Consider the following 22032-nt stretch of genomic DNA (forward strand, 5'->3'; position numbering starts at 1 on the left):
ACAATATAAATCTTTTTATGGTGATTTTATTAAGGGGGTTAAAAAATTGCCACAATTTAATATTGTTTATCGAGATAATCGACCCCCCAAAAATTTAGTAGATTATTTACTTTTAGAAATTAATTTATAATATATATATATATATATTTATTTGTATTTGTATTTTAACTTTATTTAAGCTTTTATAATGCTAGTTGAAGGTGAAACATTTTAATTAATAGTTATTATTTATCAATAAAAATTAAAATAAAAGCTTGTTTTATGAATAAAATTCTTTTATCTTTCACTTAGACCCAATTCAACCAAAATTTTAATACCTCTCCCTCCAAAAAAAAAATTTAAAATAAGTCTAAAGACCATAATTCCCCCTAAAACCTTTCAAACCTAATCAAATAACCACCCCCTCCCACCCATTCCTAAATCCCACACAAATCCCTTTTTTTCTTTCTCCTTAACCCATTTCTTTTTCCCCTTAACCCACTCCCACGTAAAACACACACCCTCCCCTCTCCTCTCTAGAGGAAAGTCTAACTTATAAATCAAGAGAAGTGAGAAATACTTGAACCAATGTGTTTAATAGAATGAGCATCATTATATGATTTAAGAAAATATAAACCTAGTAAACTTATGTAAAAATAATCATGAAGTTTTAATTATTCACTTTATTAGTGCGTATGAGAGAGCATCAAAGTAAATGTCCTTCATCCATAATCTTATAATTATTTGTAAAATCAAAGCTTTATATGATTTGCTTTTGAAATGAATTGAATTTTAATTTTTTTTTATCAAGATGTACGAAGATATATGTGTATCAATATATGTTTATCTAATTATATATAATGTTTTCATTGTTTCAGCCTAATGCAGAGAGCTTATGTCACTTTGGATAAAAAGATTGGACGACAACAACATAAATCACAAAACAAATGCTATAGATTTTTTGTTATGTTTATTTGATGTGGATTTTAAAAAGATTTAACATTGTTATGTTGAAATTAGTATACACAAGTTTGCATTACTTTTATTTGACATAAATTTGAATTTGTGAAGCTTATTAATATAAATTTGGTTAATGAAATTTAATTTACTTTAAATGTGTTATTTGGTAAAATTACTTATTATTCTGAAGAATTGATGTAAATGAATTTTAAAATTACTTATTATTTGAAGGCTTGATGTAAATAAAACTTCATATTTATTATTAAAATAATAATGATTTTGTAAGACTCCACAAATCAAATTATACATGTAAATTTTAATTTCAGGCCATGACAGTTTTAAATCCATACAAATTTGATTTTTAAAATATTGAGATCATATTGTGAATGTTCTAAATCGTCAAAAACTGATATTGAAAAACCTCCACAAATTTAAAAGTCATTTTGCGGAGGACGTCGTGGAGGTTTACTAAAACCGCTGCAAATATGCTCGTGGCAAGGGTAATTGTGACATTTTTAAAAACCGCCACAATTAAATTTGTGAAATCCCTAAACCGCCACAAATTGACAAAATAACCCCCATAAATTGAGCATTATTTTGTACTTTAAACATTTGCATGGGATAAAATTTATATTAAGTTGGTCTGATCTAAAATAACTTCATATTTTTTACTTTGACTTAATAGGAAATTTAGTAAAGTAAATAAGTTTTTTGAATCATATATATGATCATAAATTAAAGATATGTATCAAAATACGGTCTTAATTAACATGTCAAGTGAAAAGTCAAAATTAAAAATCACTAGCCAAAAAAAAGGAAAAAAAAAGACACTCTTTATGAAACATACTAAACATGTCAAGTAAAAAGTCAAAAAAAGATCACTTGCCAAAAAAGAAAAAGATATTTTTTTTGAAACGGACTAAAAAGGACTATAGGATAAGCTAATTAAAATAAAATAAAATAAAATAAAAAAATAATAATTAAAGTTCATATATTCAAAAACTATACAAATTAATTCTTTAACTATAAGGGCAAAGGAGTAAATTTTCTTCTCATTTCAAACACTATAGACAAGTAATGTTATGGCTGAGTTAATTTCCTAAATTATTATTTATATTTTATAAATCATTTATTAAAATAACTTTTTTGATTTTTTAAGACTATAAAATCACTCAATTATTAATTTATTCCTCAAAATATACTAAACAACAAAAGTTTTCTTCTCTTCTAATTCACATGCCATGTCACATTAAACACTATATTCAATTCAAATTTAAAATTCTTATTTGAAAAGGGAAAAAATATAAAATATTATCTTCATAGAAGAATATTTTTATGATTTTTATTTAATTTGATAACACATACATTGACATACATAAAGCCTAATATCAAAGAACGAAAAATAAGATTTAATTCATTTGGAGCAACTCGAAAAAAGAAAAGGCATAAACATTCTTTTTAACTTTGTAGAATTATATAACACGTAAATTAATCTTTTTTTAAAGTCAAAACTTTGTGGCAAGTAATGTAATTTGTTTAGCACAAGTAGGGACTTTCTATATAAATATTAAGTCTTAACTTAGGTTTTAATATATCTTCTACCGCAGAGGGAAGCGAATGATATGACTCTTTCATTATTCTTTTCTAAAATTTTCTTAAATTCATAAAAATATTCATAATAATTTAACAATGTTAGTTTATCCTTCACTTCTATTAAACTGTAGTCAAATATATTATCATATATATCATTATCCAATTCGACAATTCAATACAAATAATAAGTTCTTCAAGTAATCGAACATGTAGATAACTCCTTAGATTGAGAAATCTTTTCTACTAAGATGTGTAAAAAATAAATGGTGCTTTTGATTATTTTTTTCTCCATAATACATTGTCTATGCTTGAGGTGAACATCCAACTTCATATTGGCTGACTTGAATTTTTAATTAGCATCAAAATTTTATATTTTTTTCTAGCGATTCATAATCCCGTGAATAATAATATAGAGGGTTATTTGAGTGAGGAAATTTTTTTCAACAGGAAAGTCATATTTTCTTTTTTATATTGGGATTGAAAATCCTAATATCCGAGTAATGTTTTTTTCCATTTGGAGATTCTTGAGTCTTGACTCTGATATTTCAAATATTACATTAGAATCCAAGAGATTTTTCTTAATTGAGCTGTAAATAATAGACTATAGTAATGTTATAATCATGTCAATAATTTTGTCTTAGTTTTCCTTCTCTTTCATCTAGAATCTACCTTGTTATTCTTTGTAGTGTCAAAGAAAGAAATTTTATTTTTAAAAAAACCCTGCTCTTTCATTTATATAATTAAAAAAAATTGGTAAAAACGACGATTTAATTTAAACTATATCGATAAACATAGCTTTACCATTGCTTCTCTCTCCCACCATTTATAACAAACAAATGAGAAGGGAAAATATCCCCTCGGATCAATATATGCTATCAACTTTAGGTGTCATTTGGCTCGTGAACAAGTTATATTAACCTAGACTATACCAATTAAGTGGATATGATAATATTATTAAATTGGTGAAAATATTGATTGTGATTGTTGTTTCTTATTTTTCATGTATTCAAACCAAACAAATTTCATGATTGCATAATTTGAACATGACATTTTAAGACTTTTTGAAAATTTGGAGCTACTACTTGGTTAATTAAGTCTTGTGGAAGAATTTTAGATGGTGCTTTTAAATCAAATCTTCAAATTAAGTTGATTAATATGAAGAATTTTATAAAGTATTATATTTTTAATTGATTTTTCAAATTAATAAAAAATTCAATTATTATTAAAGTCAATGGAGTTGGCCTTTTATAGGAGATTGACGAAAATCAATGGCGAAAATAAAGGAAGTGTTACTTTCCAATTCGAAAAATAAATAAATTAAATAGGCCGCCAAACAACAAAATAAGAAATTAAATGTTAAATTTTTCACGAAAACGCAGAAATAAAAAAAAACATCAAACAACATTAATAACACTTATTGAGAGACAAACCATATTATTCTACATGTATATATTTTTTTAACCTATGTAGTGAGTCACATAGGTGGAAAATTATGAGAATGAATGAGATTAGATATGATTGAAATCATACCACCTAAAAGGAGATCAATGATACGTAATAGATAATAACTTGGTCTTAACTGATAATTAAATATTATAATTATGAGAATGCACAACTAGACATTTCAACTTTTTTTCATTGGATTTTCAGACACTTGCACTGACGTGACATATATTTTGAATGTATTTCTGTATTTGAATGATTGTTGTTAATTAAAGTATTTAACTAATATAATACATTGAAAATGAATTAAGATGTATATATCTGATACAAATAAGTATTTACGAGAAAAATGAATATAATATTAATGGAAAGAAGATGTTAGGTTAAAAGTCGGTTGCCTACTATTTATTTCACGCACGTCACGAAACAATTTCCACTTTTGTTTCTTTTCTAAATTTTTGACTTTTCTGATCAATCACAAAATAGACAAAAATAAAACAAAATTAGAAAAAATTCCCTTTTGATAGTTTTTATTTTTTTCTTAAATCACAATCCACAAGTTCGACGAGATCTTTTCGATACATAAAATATTTCGTATTTATTTAAGATCCGAAAAAAAGCCGTACCCCAAGGTGCAATCTCACCCCATGTTTCTTGAATTAATACAATGAATATTTACAAACTAATTATTATTTTTTTACTAAGCTTATAAGTTGGTAAAAATCAATTTGTGCGTATTTTATTTATTTATTTATTTATGTATGTATTTGGCAAATACATCAAGTGCTTATATATCTAAATCTACTTAAAAGATATAGAGTAGTATCCGTTTGGATTAATTGATTAAAATTAAATGATAAGCTAGTTTGATCAATTTATAAATTTAAATAAATACGCTCTATTTATAATTATAACAGTCGCTACGTCTAAATACCAAATAATAAAATTGAAATCTACTATATAAATTTTTACTGTCTATGTCAGTCACTCCATTAGATCCATCCCAAATAATATATTTTTTTGTTGACGTAAAAATCTTTGACAAGATCTAAAAGACTCATTACAAACATGACTAAAATTTAATCAGAAAGTATTTGGTATCATCTATATAAATAATATTTATCTTCCATTGTGTTATGTTTGAAATTTTTTATGGTATAGTATTCTCCATTTGTTGAGTCAATAGAATCTAATAATTTTGATAGTGAATTTTAGTCGAAGGTACGTATTATAAAGTTTAATCATTAAAGGAACAATGTTGTTTTCAATGGTTAAGGTGTTATTTTCACCGGTCAAAAGAGTATCGTTCAAATTTTAATTAAAATGAAATGGTTTCAGACTCTTAAGAAATGTTGATAATATCTTGTTGGGTTATGAAGGTGATTAGGGCGTCATGCGGAAGCTTACAATTGCAAATAATATGATTGATAAATTAGACGACACATAAAACTATACTAAAAGACATAATATTATTATATGATAGGACCAATTGACCCACATAATTAAAAACTAATAAAAACATAAAAATTGTAGAGAGAAAATCTCCCCATAAACAAAACTCTCTAAATGTCTACATTGTGGATACTATTGTGTTTGTGTTAGAAGAAACAAACATATATTTATAGAGTCCTAAAAGGAGAGAATAAATCAAATATAAAATAATATTATATTTTCCTTTCAAGAAAAGTAAAAACATTTATGGTAATGTTTTGTTTTTTTCTTTAAGGAAAAATAAACCTTAAATTATGGTAAGAAAATCAGGGCAAAACCCTAACAATTTTCACCAGTCAAAAGAGTATCGTTCAAATTTTAATTAAAATGAAATGGTTTCAGACTCTTCAGAAATGTTGATAGATTATATGTGTGTCGTCAAATTGTTCAAAAATGGTGTGTTTTTCTTTTTTGGTGAATTCGGCACAAATATAACAATATTTTTAAAGAGTCTAAATAACATAATTTAATTATATGAGAAAATGAAGTACTTTAAAGAATAATCTACTAGGCTTCAACTACTCATGAACTTGACATTATCCTCAATTTCAACAACCACCCAAAGCTACTAATAACAACACAATATAATAATTTTAAAAAATAAAGTTTGATTAACCTATATCTGTATAATTGAACTAATTTGGGTTTGGTAGAAAGTAGCTTAATCATGGATTGTTATATTAATTTATTGACAATTCTAGAGAAAAAAGTTCATAAGTTAGCTCTAAGAAAATGACATTTGGAAAGAAAAAGAATAAAATAATTAATAAGAGAAGAATTTCAAAGGAGTTGAGTGGGGTAATTAGTATAGTTTTTTGAAGTGAGATTAAGCTTAATTAGTTACCTAATTTTGAAAGGGAAATGAAAGTAGATGAATAATTTCACAAGTTCCAAGAAAATTAATGTACTCCCGTCGTCTCAAAATATTTGTCAGATTTTGCTTTTCGATAGTGAAACTACATTTACTTTGATCAATATTTTAAAATATATTTTTTCATCATATTGATATGAGAAAACATTGTAACATAAAATACTTTTCGTATAGCTTTTGAATATTTACATTTAATTTTAATACAATTAATCTAATCTAATTTAACTCAAAAAATTAATCAAGCTACCTCTCAAGAAACAAAAATATGACAACTATTTTAAGACAAAATGAGTATAATCCAAATGTGATTGTTTTATGTTCCAATATTGCAAAACGACCTTCTTTTCCTTTTATTTAGGGTTGTCGAATGAGCGATTTAAGTTGAATCTAAGTAGGTTTAAATGAGTTGATTTAATGAATGAGCAGATCATTAACTATTCAAAGGTTCTTAGCTTGAAACTAATGAGTTGAATTAAAATGGGCGGAGTTAATAAAATAGTGGGTCAAGTTGGTTATACACTTAGATGAAAATAGACTGAATTAATAAATAAACGGATCATTAACTTATTCAAACTCGAGCTTGTTAGGTGAATTATGTGCACAATTTTATTGTTAATAGACTCGTTTGAATGTTTAACTGTTAAGTTTTTAATGCTTTGTTTCATCTTGTTCTAAGGTTTTCAACTCTCTAATATTAAAAATTTATGACTTCAGTTACGCCTCGATCTTAAATAAATTGGCATCGACTATATATTATATTATGTCGCTTCATTTAAGTTTTCCACTCCTAAACTTTATAAACAAGATTTTATTGAATACTATAATTAGTTTTGAATATTGTCCCCTCCATAATGGATAAACAACTCAAACATTGCCATCAAACATTTAATTCTTCAAATTATTAACATATATTATATATAGTGGAGCCCAATAATGCATCTCATATTTTGCTTTTTCCTTCAAGAAAACAATTTGTGCCTTACATCTGTTTGATTGAAAATTTCTTTGTCATCCTACTTGGGAAAATTTAAAATTTCTCATTGAAACTTTTATATTTTGTTAGAAAAAACATTAATCTAGAAATTAAAATAGTACAAAGAAAGCTCGAGGCACGTGAATAAATAAAATACTAATGGGTTGGATCAGGCATCACATATATTTCGTATTGATGGGAGATTATAGGTATTTGATGCCAATAAAATAGTCAAGATGCGTGCAAATTAACCTATCATTGATAAAATATCCTCATGACCAAACATGTTATATGAAGAATTTTTTACCTCATGAATCTTAATTTACTAGTCAAAAATCTAGTAGGAAGCTAAAAAAACATAATCAAATTATTGAACATGGAAAATAGTTTGGGAGTATTTGCATGAGTTTCAATATGATAGTACATTTTACAATTTCCAAAAGTGGACTTGTTCAACATTTATGTTTATTTAGATTAATTAATATATAGACTTCTTTTATGAGCATATTCCCAATTAATAAGCAATGACATGATATTTGGAAATTATTAATTAGATAAGACCTAAATTTTTTTCTGACATTCTTGTGGAATGAATAATTCAATTATTGAAGTTTAATTTCTTCATTAGCACTTAATTTAAGAAGTCATTTCCAACTATGAAAAGTTGACAATTTAATAAAAAAATTGTCATTATCTTATCCCTTACCTAGTGCTTAACAACCCCAAAAAAATTTGCCCATATCTCTTAAAATTATTGACATGGAGGAGCCCACAATTCATGTTTTTGCCTTGTTTTTTGGTGTAAAAATGTGTCCCCCAATCTCTTTGATTCTACATTTGTTTGCCTAGTTTAGGCAAGTTTTGGAAAAGTATTAAAGTGCTCTTTGCAAATCATCGATATTTGATATCTGTATTGGAGTCTGACTAAATCCAAATTCGCACTATGAAATTCCACATTAAGGTTAAAGCACCTCCACATTTGGCATCCCACATTAGGGTTAAAGCATTTCCTAAAAAGATCGACCATATACCTAGGGTTCGAATTCAAAAACTCTTATTAGAAATGAATGTATACTACTTACTATTCCACCGCCACAATCCTAACGTACTTAATTAGGAATGTGTTAACTTCCATATACTAACAATATAAAAAAAATATTACATTATCATATTATTTAAAAGATAACGATAGATAAATAGTTATAACAAGTGGAACAAATTACATTGCAAATAAATCATATTTTACCTATTATAATATGTTAAATTACACCGTCAATTACTTGAATAGTAGTCAAGCAACTAAGGGAAATTAATATGGCAATTATATAATGGTGATTGATAATCTTAATTTTTTTCTCTTGTTTTTCTCACTATTTGAATTAATCTTCCAAAGCTGATCAACTAGTCAAAATTCCAGAAGGTGTTTATTTGGGGAAAAATTAGTTTTGCTTATTAATTAATCCTATTAGAATATATACTCTTATTGTTTAATAGAAATTTCGTTGCAAAATATATTTACTTACATCGAATATTTACAAGCAATAACATAAAATTATTATGATTTAGGTAAAAAAAAATTACCTAGTAATAGAACCAAACACGAAAAACTAATTATAATATTAAAAGAATTGATTTGTGAAACCCACAACCCGCCCCGCCTCACACAATATTTTAAAAAAAAATAAAAATCAAGTCACCCCAACACTTGCCTGCAAAAGGACAGACATATCTCGCCTCGCATGAGGTTGAACTTATCCAGCCCCATCTCGTTGCCATCCCTACTTATGTTTAAAGATATCATTCAAAGTTTTTCATGCATAAATACAAGTCAAGAAGAATTGTGACTTTGAATATAATATCATGACTTGTTATACACGCTTATTTATTTATGTAACTTGATTGTGGAATTAATTTACATGTGTCACACTTGTAAATGTATCAAACTTTGGTCTTTGACTAAGATTGAATGTATTGGACGTTAAATATAAGTTGATTAAGATATGTTGGACTTGTTGATTGAGTTTAGATTGAATAATAATCCAATACAAGGAGTATCAAAAAATATTTTTTTCGAAAGAATAATCAACTTACGAGTTTTTAATATAAAACTTTCCTGAATTAATTTCATTATAGTCCTTAAAATACCTTTTAATATATCAAATGTTCCAACTCCACTTATAAATGAGATAAAGTCATTTTTCAATCTAAAGTTATAAAATAGTTGTTCATTGGTGAAATTTCAAAATATTATTATGAAGTTTAATTTTAATTATAAAATTCAAATTTTATAATTATTATTATTTTTCAATTTCAAAACTGAATAGTGACTAATTGAATGTGAAGTGCAGTATAATTTGTTTCAAATATATAAAAGTGGATCCAACAAGTTTTGATGTCGATAATATTTGCTTACAGTTGAGGACATTTCAAGGGTAATATCATTTTTTATCTCTGAATTATAGGTATATTTTGATTCTTTTTTCTTGTGGTATTTGACGAAGTACATTAAGTTTTTAATTAATAGAGAAGTGTTTTTTTTTCTTTTTGTAACAATTATGTTGTATTTAAATTGCTTTTAGAACTATATTGTCGTTAAATATGGAGTAACAAAACAAGCTTAATATAACACATGATAATTAAGAGGTGAAATGATTAATAATTTTGATAAATTTGTGAATTATCCGGAACCAAAGAGATAAAAAACGCACATTTTAATTAATTAGAGGATAAATGTGTTTAGTTAAATATTGCACGAATCAAAATTAAAATTTACCAATAATTGAAGGATTAAATATATCCACACCTTTTCATACAAATAAATCAATTTCTTATTTTTAGTTTTAGCATTTCTATCCGACCACATGAAATTTATTCATAACATCAGTTCTAGTATTTAAATTTTTGGAAGACCCAATTTTTTGAAATTTGAAAATTCTTTGAAGACAATTTTTTAAAAGGTCAAATATATATTTAAAGACAATTTTTCAAAATCTGATTATGGTCAAATATATTTTTAGAGATAAATTTTTAAAAATTGATTCAAAATCTATGGTCAAACATTTATTTAAAGATATTTTTTAAAAATCTAACTCAAAATTTATGGTCAAACATATATTTAAAGATAATCTTTAAAATTTTGATTCAAAATCTATGGTCAAATATATATCTATTTAAAGATAAATTTTCAAACTCTAATTCAATCTATGGCCAAATATATATTTAAAGATAAAATTTTAAAATCTAATTCAAAATCTATGAATAAAATTTTCAAATCTAATTTAAAACTATAATCGGCAAACGCTAGCTTAAAATTACTTTTAAATGCCTAGAAGGTTATATTGGGCCTCTAGTGGGCCAATACAAAACCAAGCCCAAGTTTAAGCCTTAAACAATGGTCCAAATGCTATCACAATTTCTTTTAAAAAAATCGAAGAATTTGCAAAGTTCTTATTTTGTGAGAAAATGACCCCTTATATTTGAAAATATGTTCAAAGTAGTCTCTTAAGAATGAATTTAACATTTTTTTATCATTTCTTTTACGTTACTAAAAGTTAATACTTTTCGTCTCCATAAAATATTTATCAAATTCTATGTGTTAGATTTGACGAAAATAATATTCAATAAGATGTAACTATAAACACCAAGAAATTCTCGTCAAATTCTAAAATACGTAACACTTTAAGATACACTAGATACTAAAAAGATATAAAGAAAATGTCAAATCTAAGCAACAGAATTTGATAAATATTTGACGATAGACTACAAATATTAACTTTCGACAAACTTAAAAGATCAAACTTATTAAATGCATAGTTAAAGGAACTACTTTGAACATGTCTCAAACAAAAGTGACCATTTTTGTCAATTTCTCCTTCTTTTATGTTGTGGTCTCCTTGCTTCTCTCTCCCATCAGTTTTTTTTCAATGAGCTTACCTTTTCGCCATTGAAGTAAGGTAAGCACCTTTTCTCTCCTGCTGAACCCCACCCCCACCCTCCTTTTGGGGGTTCTTGAAATGGTTTTTTCTTGTTTCTTTCTTTTGAATTGAGTTGTAGATTGTATAAAGATTGGATTTTTAATTTTGTTATTTGGGTGTTTTTTTTTGTAAAGAATGAATTTTTATTGGATTTTTGAACTTGGGTGTTGTTTGGTAGCAAGATTAGAGTGTTTATTTTGATGTATTGAATATAGAGATGAATGAAGCTATATTGCATTGTGTGTTTTGTTGGTACTTGAATTGGTATGTCTGCTTTTCACCCTTTGTGGTAGTGATTGGGGAAAAAATGTAACTTGGTAGGTATCCTGTGGAATTAGTCGAGATGTGAGCTAGCTTGTGTGATTAAGCTGACCAATTTTGTATCTTGTACATAGTTTTTTTATTTGTTTAGGTAGCATGATTGGGATGGAGTTAACATTGAGAAATAGAATAGATTAGATTACTCAGAAGTATATTTAAAGAAGGTTAAGTGTCTAAGATTCGCCTGTCTCCAAAGAGACGGTTGAGTGATTGATGCCTAGGAGTAACAACCTAAATATCCCAAGCTTGAATTACAGCTAAAGGCAATTAGTGTGAGCCCTTTTGCTTCAACCTCGGTGGGCAGGTTATGAATTAGTCAAAGTGTGTGCAAGCTTATCCTATTGTCATAAAACAAAATACATAGTGAGTCCTTTTTTATTCATAAGACCGTCATGATGTTGGATATCAGTGAATATGTTCATCAAGTGACTTAAGAAGACACATGAAATGTGCTTGCATATATTGTATGCTGTGATTGTGTGCTGGTTTGTTCCCATGTTCAAAAGAGAGAGTTAAAGAGATAGAGGAGGACCATGAGGGGGGATTCAACTAAGAAATGCTACTAATTTATAGTGCGTCGGGTTTCTCAAAAAAAAGAAGAAGTGTGGGGGGTACTTCAGATTCTCATGGTTGAGCAACCTTTAGCAAATGAAAAACTCCTCATTATGGTCACTTGAGGTGAAATCAGCTTTTTATAATTGGATGACAAAAAAATTGATTGCTTTTCTTATCAAAATGGAAAGAGAAGGCTGATGTTTGTCAACTTACTAAGAATATGTCATCATGCAGCATAATACCTCATAGACCTGAGATTTTATAGTTTCATTTGTTTATGTCAATATAGATAGGCCGTTTTTGTTTATCCTACAAATCCCTATTATTCATCAGCCTAGATAGTTGACATATACAACGTAAACACGGATCTTCCAATTTCCAATGGTTTTAAATGCTGCGTGAAAGTTTAGTTTGTGATTTGGCTTATGAACAATCTTTGGTAAGTAAAAGTTGATATTCATCATGTCAGTCCCTCTGAATCCCCCTGCCCGTCCTGCCTATCTTTCTCCAATCTCACAGGGACACCACACGAGGTCCTTATTTTGAATCGCCACCAGGTGCATCGCTGCCTCATGGAGACAAGGAGTGAAAATGAACCAGAAGTAGACATCAAGGCATCAGAAATAAAATATGTTAGCTATGGGGGTGAACATCATCTACCTCTTATCATGAACCTTGTTGACGAAGAGCTCAGCGAGCCCTACTCCATCTTCACTTACCGCTACTTTGTCTATCTTTGGCCACAACTATCTTTTATGGTACTACTCCGACTCCTTTGTCATATTAGTTATGTTGTATTTCATCAGGAGCATAACTCTTTCTTCATTACTGAGATATTTGCAGGCCTTTCATAAGGGGAAATGTATAGGGACGGTGGTCTGCAAGATGGGAGAGCATCGTGGTACGTTCAGAGGTTACATTGCGATGCTTGTGGTGCTTAAGCCTTACAGAGGCAAAGGAATCGGTCAGTCTCTTATCGCTCTTTGTTTGATAAATTGATAATGGCCTTTAATTCCTAGTGGTCCACTATTTTAGAACTATAGATGATGTGTATAGAGTGACACTCTCTTCATGTACCTGGATAAGCATATTGTTTTTCCCTGAGGAATTTCTTAATTCCGGATTGCTGTAATGAAGCAGGTTGGTTTTGTGTTTGATTGAATTAACATTAATCAGATTTATATTTTGGTTGAAATATCTTGTGTTGCTGAATGAGTCTGAGATTTCTCCCATGGTACAAAACTAAAAGTACAGTATTTTTTATAACTGTGGTGTACTCACCTCGACTAATTCCACGGGATAGTGCCACCTCCCACCACCAACAGGCTCTTATTTTTTTGATCCTTCATTTAGTTTTCTTTGAAAAAGGTATTTCTCGCTTAAAAGAACTTCCCACTCATAGTTATCACAATGACAATTGTATCTCTTTTCCCTTTTTTTGTTTCCTCTTTCCATCAAAATCTCCTCATCCCTTACCCCCCAAAGCACAAGAAACCTCCCTATTTCGTTGCTGTCTCCTCTGCTTGAGGTACACTCTTTGTATTCTCTTTTACACATTGAAGTCTAATTCAACAGCCATAAGCAACCTGACCCCATATTGAAAAAGTTTCTTGCTGTGGAACTAGATGTGGTTGCGAGGTTATAAAGATTGAAAATGAGTTTTGGTTGATTAGTTTGCCTTTGCTTGATGTGGTGTGGCTGCTGAAGGTCAGCGTACATTCTACCCTTCCCAGACCCCACCTGTGGGATTTACAGTTGGTACCTTGTTGTTATTGGTGGCGGTATGGCTGCTGAATCTGAAAGAAAGGGGAAAAAGAAAGTATATGTGTGCATGCCTAGCACTAAGTACAATATATGAAAGAGATAATAGAGGAAAATAGGCAAAAAGAAGCTCCGGGTGGTAATCCTGGTTCAGCTGGTTTTCTGGGTATTTTCACTGATTAAGTGCTTTCTACTTTTTGACTTTACATATGCATATTAACTTTTGATATTTCATCTTCCAGCTACAGAACTTGTCACGAGATCAATCAAGGTGATGATGGAATCTGGTTGTGAAGAGGTATGTCACAACATTCTGAAACATTCATAGTAGCGACTTTAAGACTGCCGATGTGAAAAACATAAATATAATGGCCACGGTATAAAAGATGTTAACTGTCCATTTTGGTTGTACAAGCTCAAGTAGGCCATTCTTTGTGACTTGCTGCACGTCATCAGAGTATGCACATTGGCCTGATAATTTAGTCCAACTTGCAGATCAAGCAGAACTATGTGTTCAGTGCATTTCTGCCGTTCGAACTAAATCTGACCTCTTAAGATTTCCTATGCTTTTTCACATGGTGTTTTCTTCCAAACCACCCTCCACCTTCTCCCAGATATAAAATTTCTGTTTTCTTACAGAAACCATGAAGATGATGCATATCCAAAACGAAAACATCACAGATTTGGTTAATAAGGAATTTTGTTTGCTTAGGCTTGTCAGAAGTTTGAAATATGAATTAACACAGCACAAAAAGAGATGAATCAAAAAAATTCCTTAGGCTTTATAACCATAAGGTTCTTTACTTAGGCTTGTTGGAGGTGGAGAATAAGAAATGACTTAATAATGCTTGGGATCAAATCCCTCAGAGACAAAAAGATACTAGGTGATTTCTTTCCCTCCGCTTAAGTCATGGTGGCAGAGTTATTTGATTCTTATGTTAGTGGGAGGCAGCAAGTACCCGGTGAGATAATCAAGGTACGCTCAGGTTGGCCCAGATACCATCATTATACTTAAAAAAGAAAGAAAACATAAATGATTTAATGATGAAAACCACCTTGATAAGATTAGATACTTCATGATTATTGATCTTGCCTGCTGTTTTCTACAAATCAAGAGCTGAAATGTGTTATCTGCTTACTTGGTTTACGTAGCCTATTTTTCATTTTGGGGATAGTTAAGTTTGTCATGTTTAAAAAGACAGAGAATCGAATGGACAAAGCACCATAGCGTCATGATATATTATCTTGACATGGCTTGTTTCCACTTAATTTGTTCCTATGTTCTGTAGGTGACTTTGGAAGCAGAAGTTACGAATAAAGGAGCACTCGCTTTGTATGGTCGTCTTGGATTTATTAGAGCAAAGAGACTTTTTCGTTATTATTTGAATGGTGTAGATGCTTTCCGGCTCAAGCTATTGTTTCCTCGCGTAGAACCACAGCCCTTTAATTCCATGGCAGATGCTGGTGATGAGAGCCTTGAGTATAATGAGCACATACATTGTGGAGAAAATCCCCCTTGTTGCCAACACAACATGTAAACTGAATATTCTGATTAAACAGGTAACTTGTGCCTACATTGCTCAGACTCTTCAAAAATGTCAACAGGTGTGTGTCGTGCACTCCAAAAGTAGTGCATTTGGGAGAATCCAAGCAACATAGTCTTGTGCTATGTTGTTGCCAAATGCCAGAGAAACCACAGTAGACCGCCTTTTTCTCGTTATAATCCCAATTTTGGTAGATTTTTTTTGTTTTGTCAAGTTGTAGAAACTGAGGTTTTGTTTGCTGGAAGGTATAGTCATCAATCACTTTGAGTATTGATGCATCTATGCTCTGAAAACTGTTTAATGAGTTCTGCTTTCATTCATCCCCTAAATCGACAGGAAATTCGAGATACACATCGTGTTTTATGAGACGTTTGATTATGTTCAAGCAGGGAATCGTAGTCGAGATAGAATAGTTATGCTTAATGGCTTTCACTCTGTTTATATTAAGTCAATAAATGCATGACATGTATTTTCTCCATCCTTGGTCATAACAGAAAGAACATATTTATTTGAAGTTGCTGAATGAGAATACAAATACTCAAAATGAAAAAACAAAAAGGCGCAATCATCAAAATACATTTGAAGTATTATAATTTTTTGTGAGTTTCATATCTGCACCATCAAGTGTTTGCGTTTTCTATTTGAATTATTATCAACAATTTCCTACTAGACCAAGTGTTTGAATACAATCTTGGCACAAAGGATAACTTAATTTGCCCATAAAATTCCATCTACATGGGTATCTAACTCATTAAAATCATTGACAATTTTTTTCCGAAAATTACTCTTTTACCCTTTTTATTTCTTTGTCCTATATGTTAACGAATGAGGACAAAATAGTCATTTACGATCAAATGACAGCAATCACATCTATTTTTTTCATCAATAAAGTTTGAAGATAAGAAAAGAATGAAAAAAAAAAAAGCAAGGGTGGAAATGATGTGACTCAAATTTATACACGATGAACATAAAAAAACACAAAACAACTCCTTATTTTTCATCACACAATTACTAGTTCATTGATGAGTACCATGGGAATAGCAAGTGCATTTTCATGGACAAATTCCATTTCTACTACTATTCAATTCCCTCAAGCTCACACTCAATTAATTGTATGTATTCTTATATCCCTAAGTATTTAATTTCTCAATTTTATTGTTTTTATCATTCATCTTATCTTTTTTGATTCTATTGAAAATAGGGAGGTGATTCTAAAAGAGTTACATTTTGGTGTGTGAATGCAAACATGGACTCTGCTTCATCTCCCAAGGTACAATCCATATTTACTCAATTTATTCTTTTTCTCATATGTGAAAGCTAAATTTGGTTATACTTTGTGGATATAAGTTTTAGATATTACTCCCTCCGTCCCAATTTATGTGTCTTAGTTTGACTGAACACATAGTGGTTGGGAACTCTAAGGTTTCAGGTTCAGAACTCAGTGGAGACAAAAACACTAGGTGAATCTTCCCATCTATCCTGGCCTTGGTGGACAGAGTTACCTGGTACATGTTATCGGTGGGAGGTGGTATGTATCCAGTGGATTTAGTCGAGGTGCGCGAAAGCTTGGCCCGGACACCATGGTCATCAATGTATAATGTTGGAATTGGAAAACTTAGTAAATATAGAAGAGATGTCTTTTTTTGGGACAGACCTAAAAGGAATGTAAGACACTTAAATTGGGACAGAGGGACTAGAGTAATTAGTAGTAAATTCTTTTGTGTTTTAATTTTTGGTGCATATGATGATTTCTGATGACAAACTATTAATCTAGTGATGTGACAATGCTTAGGTTAACCGTTATCGGAGAGGACATTTACTTCTTTCTTTTACTGGTTCAGGAAAGTAAGATGATTGTATCAGTTACTGGAGCTACTGGTTTTGTTGGGAAAAGATTGGTGCAAAGATTGCATGCAGGTATACCAACTACTTCTTCGTTACTATGGTTTTGATCTTCATATAAATATATATATTCCGTCCAACTCAATTTACGTGGCAATATTTGATTGTTTGATTGTACCAACTAGAGACTAAATGTACCAATCAAAATCAAACTATTTGTTTCTCTAATAAGTTGGGCCTACAATAAGTCAAAGTCGCCAACAACAACATACCTATTGTGATCCCACGAGTGAGATCTGGGGAGGGTAGAGTATATGTAGACGTTGCTCCTACCTTGGAAGGTAGAGAGACCCTCACCTCAGTTCAAGGAATAAGTCGAAGTCAATTACAAAATTGGAATGTAAAAGGACTAGTTTCCAAATGCACATATCATTTAAAGGAAAGAATGCTAATTAATTGGAATGTAGGGAGTATCGATAAACATGTAGTAAATGTGTCTGTTTGTGTGTGTATTACTTGAGCTGTAGGCTGAGGATGTGCACACACGTGCTTCCTTCATTATCGGTCTGCCCATGCTTCGTTATATAGTTCTTAATTATGAGTCTGCATTCAACACACGGTTGCTAATTGGATACACCACTATGGGCTGTTCTTGAGTTAACACTTCTATTTATGAGACATTGTCATACGTGAAGCTGTTCCGAATTTTAACGTACCATGAAATGTGACTTTTTCCCAAGGATGTGTCACATAACTGCTATTGTAGAAAAAGCAGGTTGTTAGTTAAACTTAAACTTGTCGTTCTAAATGCAGATAATCATCAGATTCGAGTGTTGACAAGGTCAAGATCCACAGCACAATCAATATTTCCGGGTAAGAAGGTAATGATTGTTTTGATTCACCCATTGTACTTTAGCATTATTCTTTCTTCTGTGGAAATAGTTGAGATTGTTCTGTAAGTAGAATCTTTCCGTCCTTCAAGAACTCCCTTGCTTTTTACGGTTTATAATTCTCAAGGCGATTTTGCCGCTCTTTTTGTCCTGCTACATTCTTTTGTTTGATTTTATACATGAAACAGTATGTTGAACGTTGTAACTCTACTGTTTTTCCTGATCGTGCTTCCAAAAATGTACAGTTAAAGAGTTTCCGGGAATTGTAATTGCCGAGGAACCAGAGTGGAGAAACTGCATTGAAGGTTCAACAGCTGTTGTGAATTTGGCCGGAACGCCCATTAGTACTAGATGGTCATCTGAGGTATTAGGACGACTTTCTTTTCTCGTTTCAATTTGTTTGTCTTACTTTCCTTTTTATACATCCTATGCATTAGTATTACTTTATATCTTCTATGTGACGAATGATCAGTCGTTCATTCATGTATCAACTTTTCAATGTAATGCTGCAGATCAAGAAGGATATCAAGCAAAGCAGGATTAGAGTAACCTCCAAGGTCTCCCTCATAGCATAGTGAAAGACGCGAATTCATTGTAAGAATTTATCTATAACAACAAATGATATGAGCAAGAATCTGAGAAACGTCGATTGATCCTGCAGGTTGTAGAGTTAATCAATAATTCAAAGGATGATGCCCGTCCCAAAGTTTTAATAAGTGCAACAGCAGTTGGTTATTATGGTACGGGTGACCAAATTCATGTTTTGCTTTATTTCTCTGTTCCTATGTTATGCATCATTATTTAGCTTCCTAAGAACTTCCATACCACGTTGTTAAAGGCTTTCAATTGCATATCCTCATATTGCGATAATCTCATTTCTGGTAAAAGCTTCAGTAAAGTTGAGCCACGCCATCTGATAAATCCACTTACTTCCTTACTTAGGAACCAGTGAGACTCAAGTGTTTGATGAGAAAAGTCCATCGGGAAATGACTACTTGGCTGAGGTAAATATAACAGTTGCATACATATAGAACATGTTATATGTTTTTAATCTTCATGTTTGATTTCTTTGCATCATGATTTCTTTCAGGTTTGTAGAGAATGGGAGGCAGCTGCTCTCAAAGTCAATAAGGATGTTAGGCTTGCTCTAATTCGTATTGGCGTTGTCCTTGGAAAAGATGGTGGTGCTTTAGGTAGTATGCTTTCTTTCTTTTCCTATCAATAACAACTTTAATAGCCTGTTTTGCCTAGCTTTTGGATTATGATGTTTAGCGTCAAAACACCTTTTTTTGTTTTCCCACTCAGTTAAATGCAAATTCAACTGTGACGGAACATGGCATATCTTTAATATTTTGATGCTTAACTTTGTTAAAATCTTCCGATTTCCTTTCTGCAGCTAAAATGATTCCTCTCTTCATGATGTTTGCTGGTGGACCTTTGGGCTCTGGAAAGCAATGGTACTGCCCTTCAATTTTTGTCCTTGTTATAAGTATTTCCCGTTACTATGGATCAGAGATATGTTATCTGTATTCGTCTGTTTGAATTTTAGTCCTAAGATTACCGAGGACATGACCTTAGATAGAAGGGTCTGGAGGTCAAGGATTAGGATAGAAGGTTAGTTGGTAGTTGAGCATTCTCTTGCTTTCCTGCGGGATAGGCTCGGTGGTTGTACTTAGACCTCCTTTCTTATGGGTTGTATTAGTACTATTCAGTGTTTTTTTTGTGCTTCGATTATTGCATTATTTTATTGTCATATTGTTCATTCCTCTGTATGTTGTGTACAGCCCTTCATTTCACATTATTTCGTTATTTCGTTGTTGTTACTGCTCTTATGTTTGTATTCCCTTTTTCAAACTGCTTGGATATGCTTTACTTCAAGACGAGGATCTATTGGAAACAACCTCTCTATCTCTACGAGGTAGGGGTAAGGTCTACGTACATTCTATCCTCCGCAGACTCCACTTGTGGGATTACACTGAGTATGTTGTTGTTGATTTTCCCATTCTCACTTGGTAGATTCTACTGGCTTCAATTCACAGGTTTTCTTGGATTCATCTCGATGACCTCGTGGATTTGATGTACGAAGCTTTATCCAATCCATCCTACAAAGGTAAAATCATTGTCAGGCATCTATACTATGGAATTCGATCATATACATTGAGTTCCTAGACCATTTGTATTTTTGTCTGAACGGTATAGTTGATGACAAGCAGAGTAACAATAAACGAAATTCTCTGAATACCATGTAATGAATTCATGTAGTCAACATAACGTAGTCGTGCAATGGCAGGGGTGATAAATGGAACAGCACCGAATCCTGTACGTCTGGGAGAAATGTGTGAACAACTAGGATCCACGTTAGGAAGACCTTCGTGGCTACCAGTACCAGAAATTGCACTGAAAGCTGTCCTTGGAGAGGGTGCATCAGTGGTATGATATTCATAACCTCAACTTATTAGTACTTATTTGTCTGTATTGATCGGAAACAGTCTCTCTACCTCTCAAGGCAGAGGTAAGGTCTGCGTACACTCTACTCTCCCCAGACTCTTGTTGTTGATATTGCTAGAGTAATGTGTATTTCAGGTGTTGGACGGACAAAAGGTGGTTCCAACGAAGGCTAAGGAGTTGGGTTTTTCGTTCAAATACCGATATATCAAAGACGCGTTGAAAGCAATCATGTCATGAGACTCATCAACCATCAACCCATATTCATTTCAATGGCCTGGAAATGGAACGAAAACACGAATAATTTCTTCTTCTTCTTCTTCTTGTCTAGGCATATGAGTTTTTTTCCTTATTTTTGATGAGCCAAAATTCAATTTATAAACATCATGTCAGTGTCAAAAGTATGTGTCTAGTTATGTTTTTACTTAAACCGAGGGTCTTATCAGAAACAGTCTCTCTACGATTCCTGAGGTGAGTTGATGAGACTGTGTACATATCACTTGCGGATTTCACAAAATATGTTATTATATGGATGAACTTTTTACGAGCCTCGAGGTGAGTTGATGTTGAAAGTTGCATGTGTATTTGCATTCAGATTATGAACCCAATAGTATGAATTTACAATTGTTTAGTCCAATTAGCATCAAATAGGTTAACTAGAAGTGGCAAATGGACGGGTTGAAAATGAGCCCATATTTAATACGGGTTAAAATAGGTTAAATGATGGGTACTCATACTTTGCGTAAATTTGCGATTTGCATCTTAACTAGAAAAGTCCAATCAAGACATAAAATAGACCTTGACAGGGGTTTGATACACGGGATAAGGTGAAATATCTAAATATTAAATTTGAGATTAAATTTTATTTTTTATTTTATTGACGACATGAATTTATATTCTTATACAATCAATCAAACATAGTGTAAATTCAATCTCAAATTTAATCCTGAATATTCATCTTATCCCATCAAACCTAAAATTGTTTTATCTTCCCTTCCAGATAAATTAATTCAAAACTTATAATTCAAAAACGATAATCCCAAGATAATTTTATTTACATACCAAACAACCCCTAAGCTTGTTATTGGGTTAGAGTAACCCATATTTCACACATTTTGTAACACCTTGTAATTTCATTAAATAAGATTGCGTATACATCATCTCTCCAAACTCGATTTATGAGATTACATTGTGTATATTATGTTGTTATTGTATTTATTTTTTATTTTAAAAAAACTTCTAATTAGTGATTGGTTATCAGAGTTGAAGGAACTGACATGTCATTAATATTTGGTTCTCTTTTTTCTTGAAACTTTGTGAAGAATAATAAGTGAGGGGTTCAGAAAAAGAGAGCACTTTTTTTTCACAGTAAGACTTGTTCAAATTAATT

At 30.9% G+C, this 22032-nt stretch overlaps 3 protein-coding genes across 4 annotated transcripts in view; all 3 read left to right on the forward strand.

Moving 5' to 3' along the window:
• LOC125808742 (high mobility group B protein 15-like) overlaps positions 1–22032 on the forward strand; it is a 171704-nt gene that overhangs the window by 143339 nt on the left and 6333 nt on the right. The window lies entirely within an intron of this gene.
• On the forward strand, positions 11206–15888 carry LOC125808778 (N-alpha-acetyltransferase MAK3). Its single transcript, XM_049488442.1, has 5 exons — positions 11206–11263; positions 12680–12918; positions 13004–13124; positions 14164–14219; positions 15211–15888. The coding sequence occupies exons 2-5, from the start codon at positions 12733–12735 to the stop codon at positions 15457–15459; spliced, it is 612 nt and encodes a 203-aa protein (XP_049344399.1). The 5' UTR covers positions 11206–11263; positions 12680–12732; the 3' UTR covers positions 15460–15888.
• LOC125808761 (epimerase family protein SDR39U1 homolog, chloroplastic) lies at positions 16462–21210 on the forward strand. 2 transcript variants are annotated; one of them, XM_049488419.1, is made up of 13 exons: positions 16462–16577; positions 16667–16735; positions 17307–17382; positions 18121–18180; positions 18443–18561; positions 18710–18754; positions 18859–18937; positions 19140–19201; positions 19288–19390; positions 19594–19654; positions 20237–20307; positions 20488–20627; positions 20781–21210. In XM_049488419.1, the coding sequence occupies exons 1-13, from the start codon at positions 16488–16490 to the stop codon at positions 20880–20882; spliced, it is 1077 nt and encodes a 358-aa protein (XP_049344376.1). In that variant the 5' UTR covers positions 16462–16487; the 3' UTR covers positions 20883–21210. The 2 variants fall into 2 exon arrangements, with proteins under 2 accessions (XP_049344376.1, XP_049344377.1); XM_049488420.1 differs by lacking the exon at positions 16667–16735.

Source organism: Solanum verrucosum, unplaced genomic scaffold, assembly GCF_900185275.1.
Source record: "Solanum verrucosum unplaced genomic scaffold, falcon-dt-bn FXZP01000218.1, whole genome shotgun sequence".
Classification (NCBI taxonomy): domain Eukaryota; kingdom Viridiplantae; phylum Streptophyta; class Magnoliopsida; order Solanales; family Solanaceae; genus Solanum; species Solanum verrucosum.

Excerpts from the sequence above, each read along its gene's own strand:
- LOC125808778 (XM_049488442.1), top strand. The coding sequence starts at position 12,733 with ATGGAGACAAGGAGTGAAAATGAACCAGAAGTAGACATCAAGGCATCA. Across the intron at positions 12,919-13,003 it reads GGCCACAACTATCTTTTATG|GCCTTTCATAAGGGGAAATG; the intron begins GTACTACTCCGA and ends AGATATTTGCAG. Across the intron at positions 13,125-14,163 it reads TTACAGAGGCAAAGGAATCG|CTACAGAACTTGTCACGAGA; the intron begins GTCAGTCTCTTA and ends TTCATCTTCCAG.
- LOC125808761 (XM_049488419.1), top strand. The coding sequence starts at position 16,488 with ATGAGTACCATGGGAATAGCAAGTGCATTTTCATGGACAAATTCCATT. Across the intron at positions 17,383-18,120 it reads GGTGCAAAGATTGCATGCAG|ATAATCATCAGATTCGAGTG; the intron begins GTATACCAACTA and ends TTCTAAATGCAG. Across the intron at positions 18,755-18,858 it reads GGATTAGAGTAACCTCCAAG|GTTGTAGAGTTAATCAATAA; the intron begins GTCTCCCTCATA and ends TTGATCCTGCAG.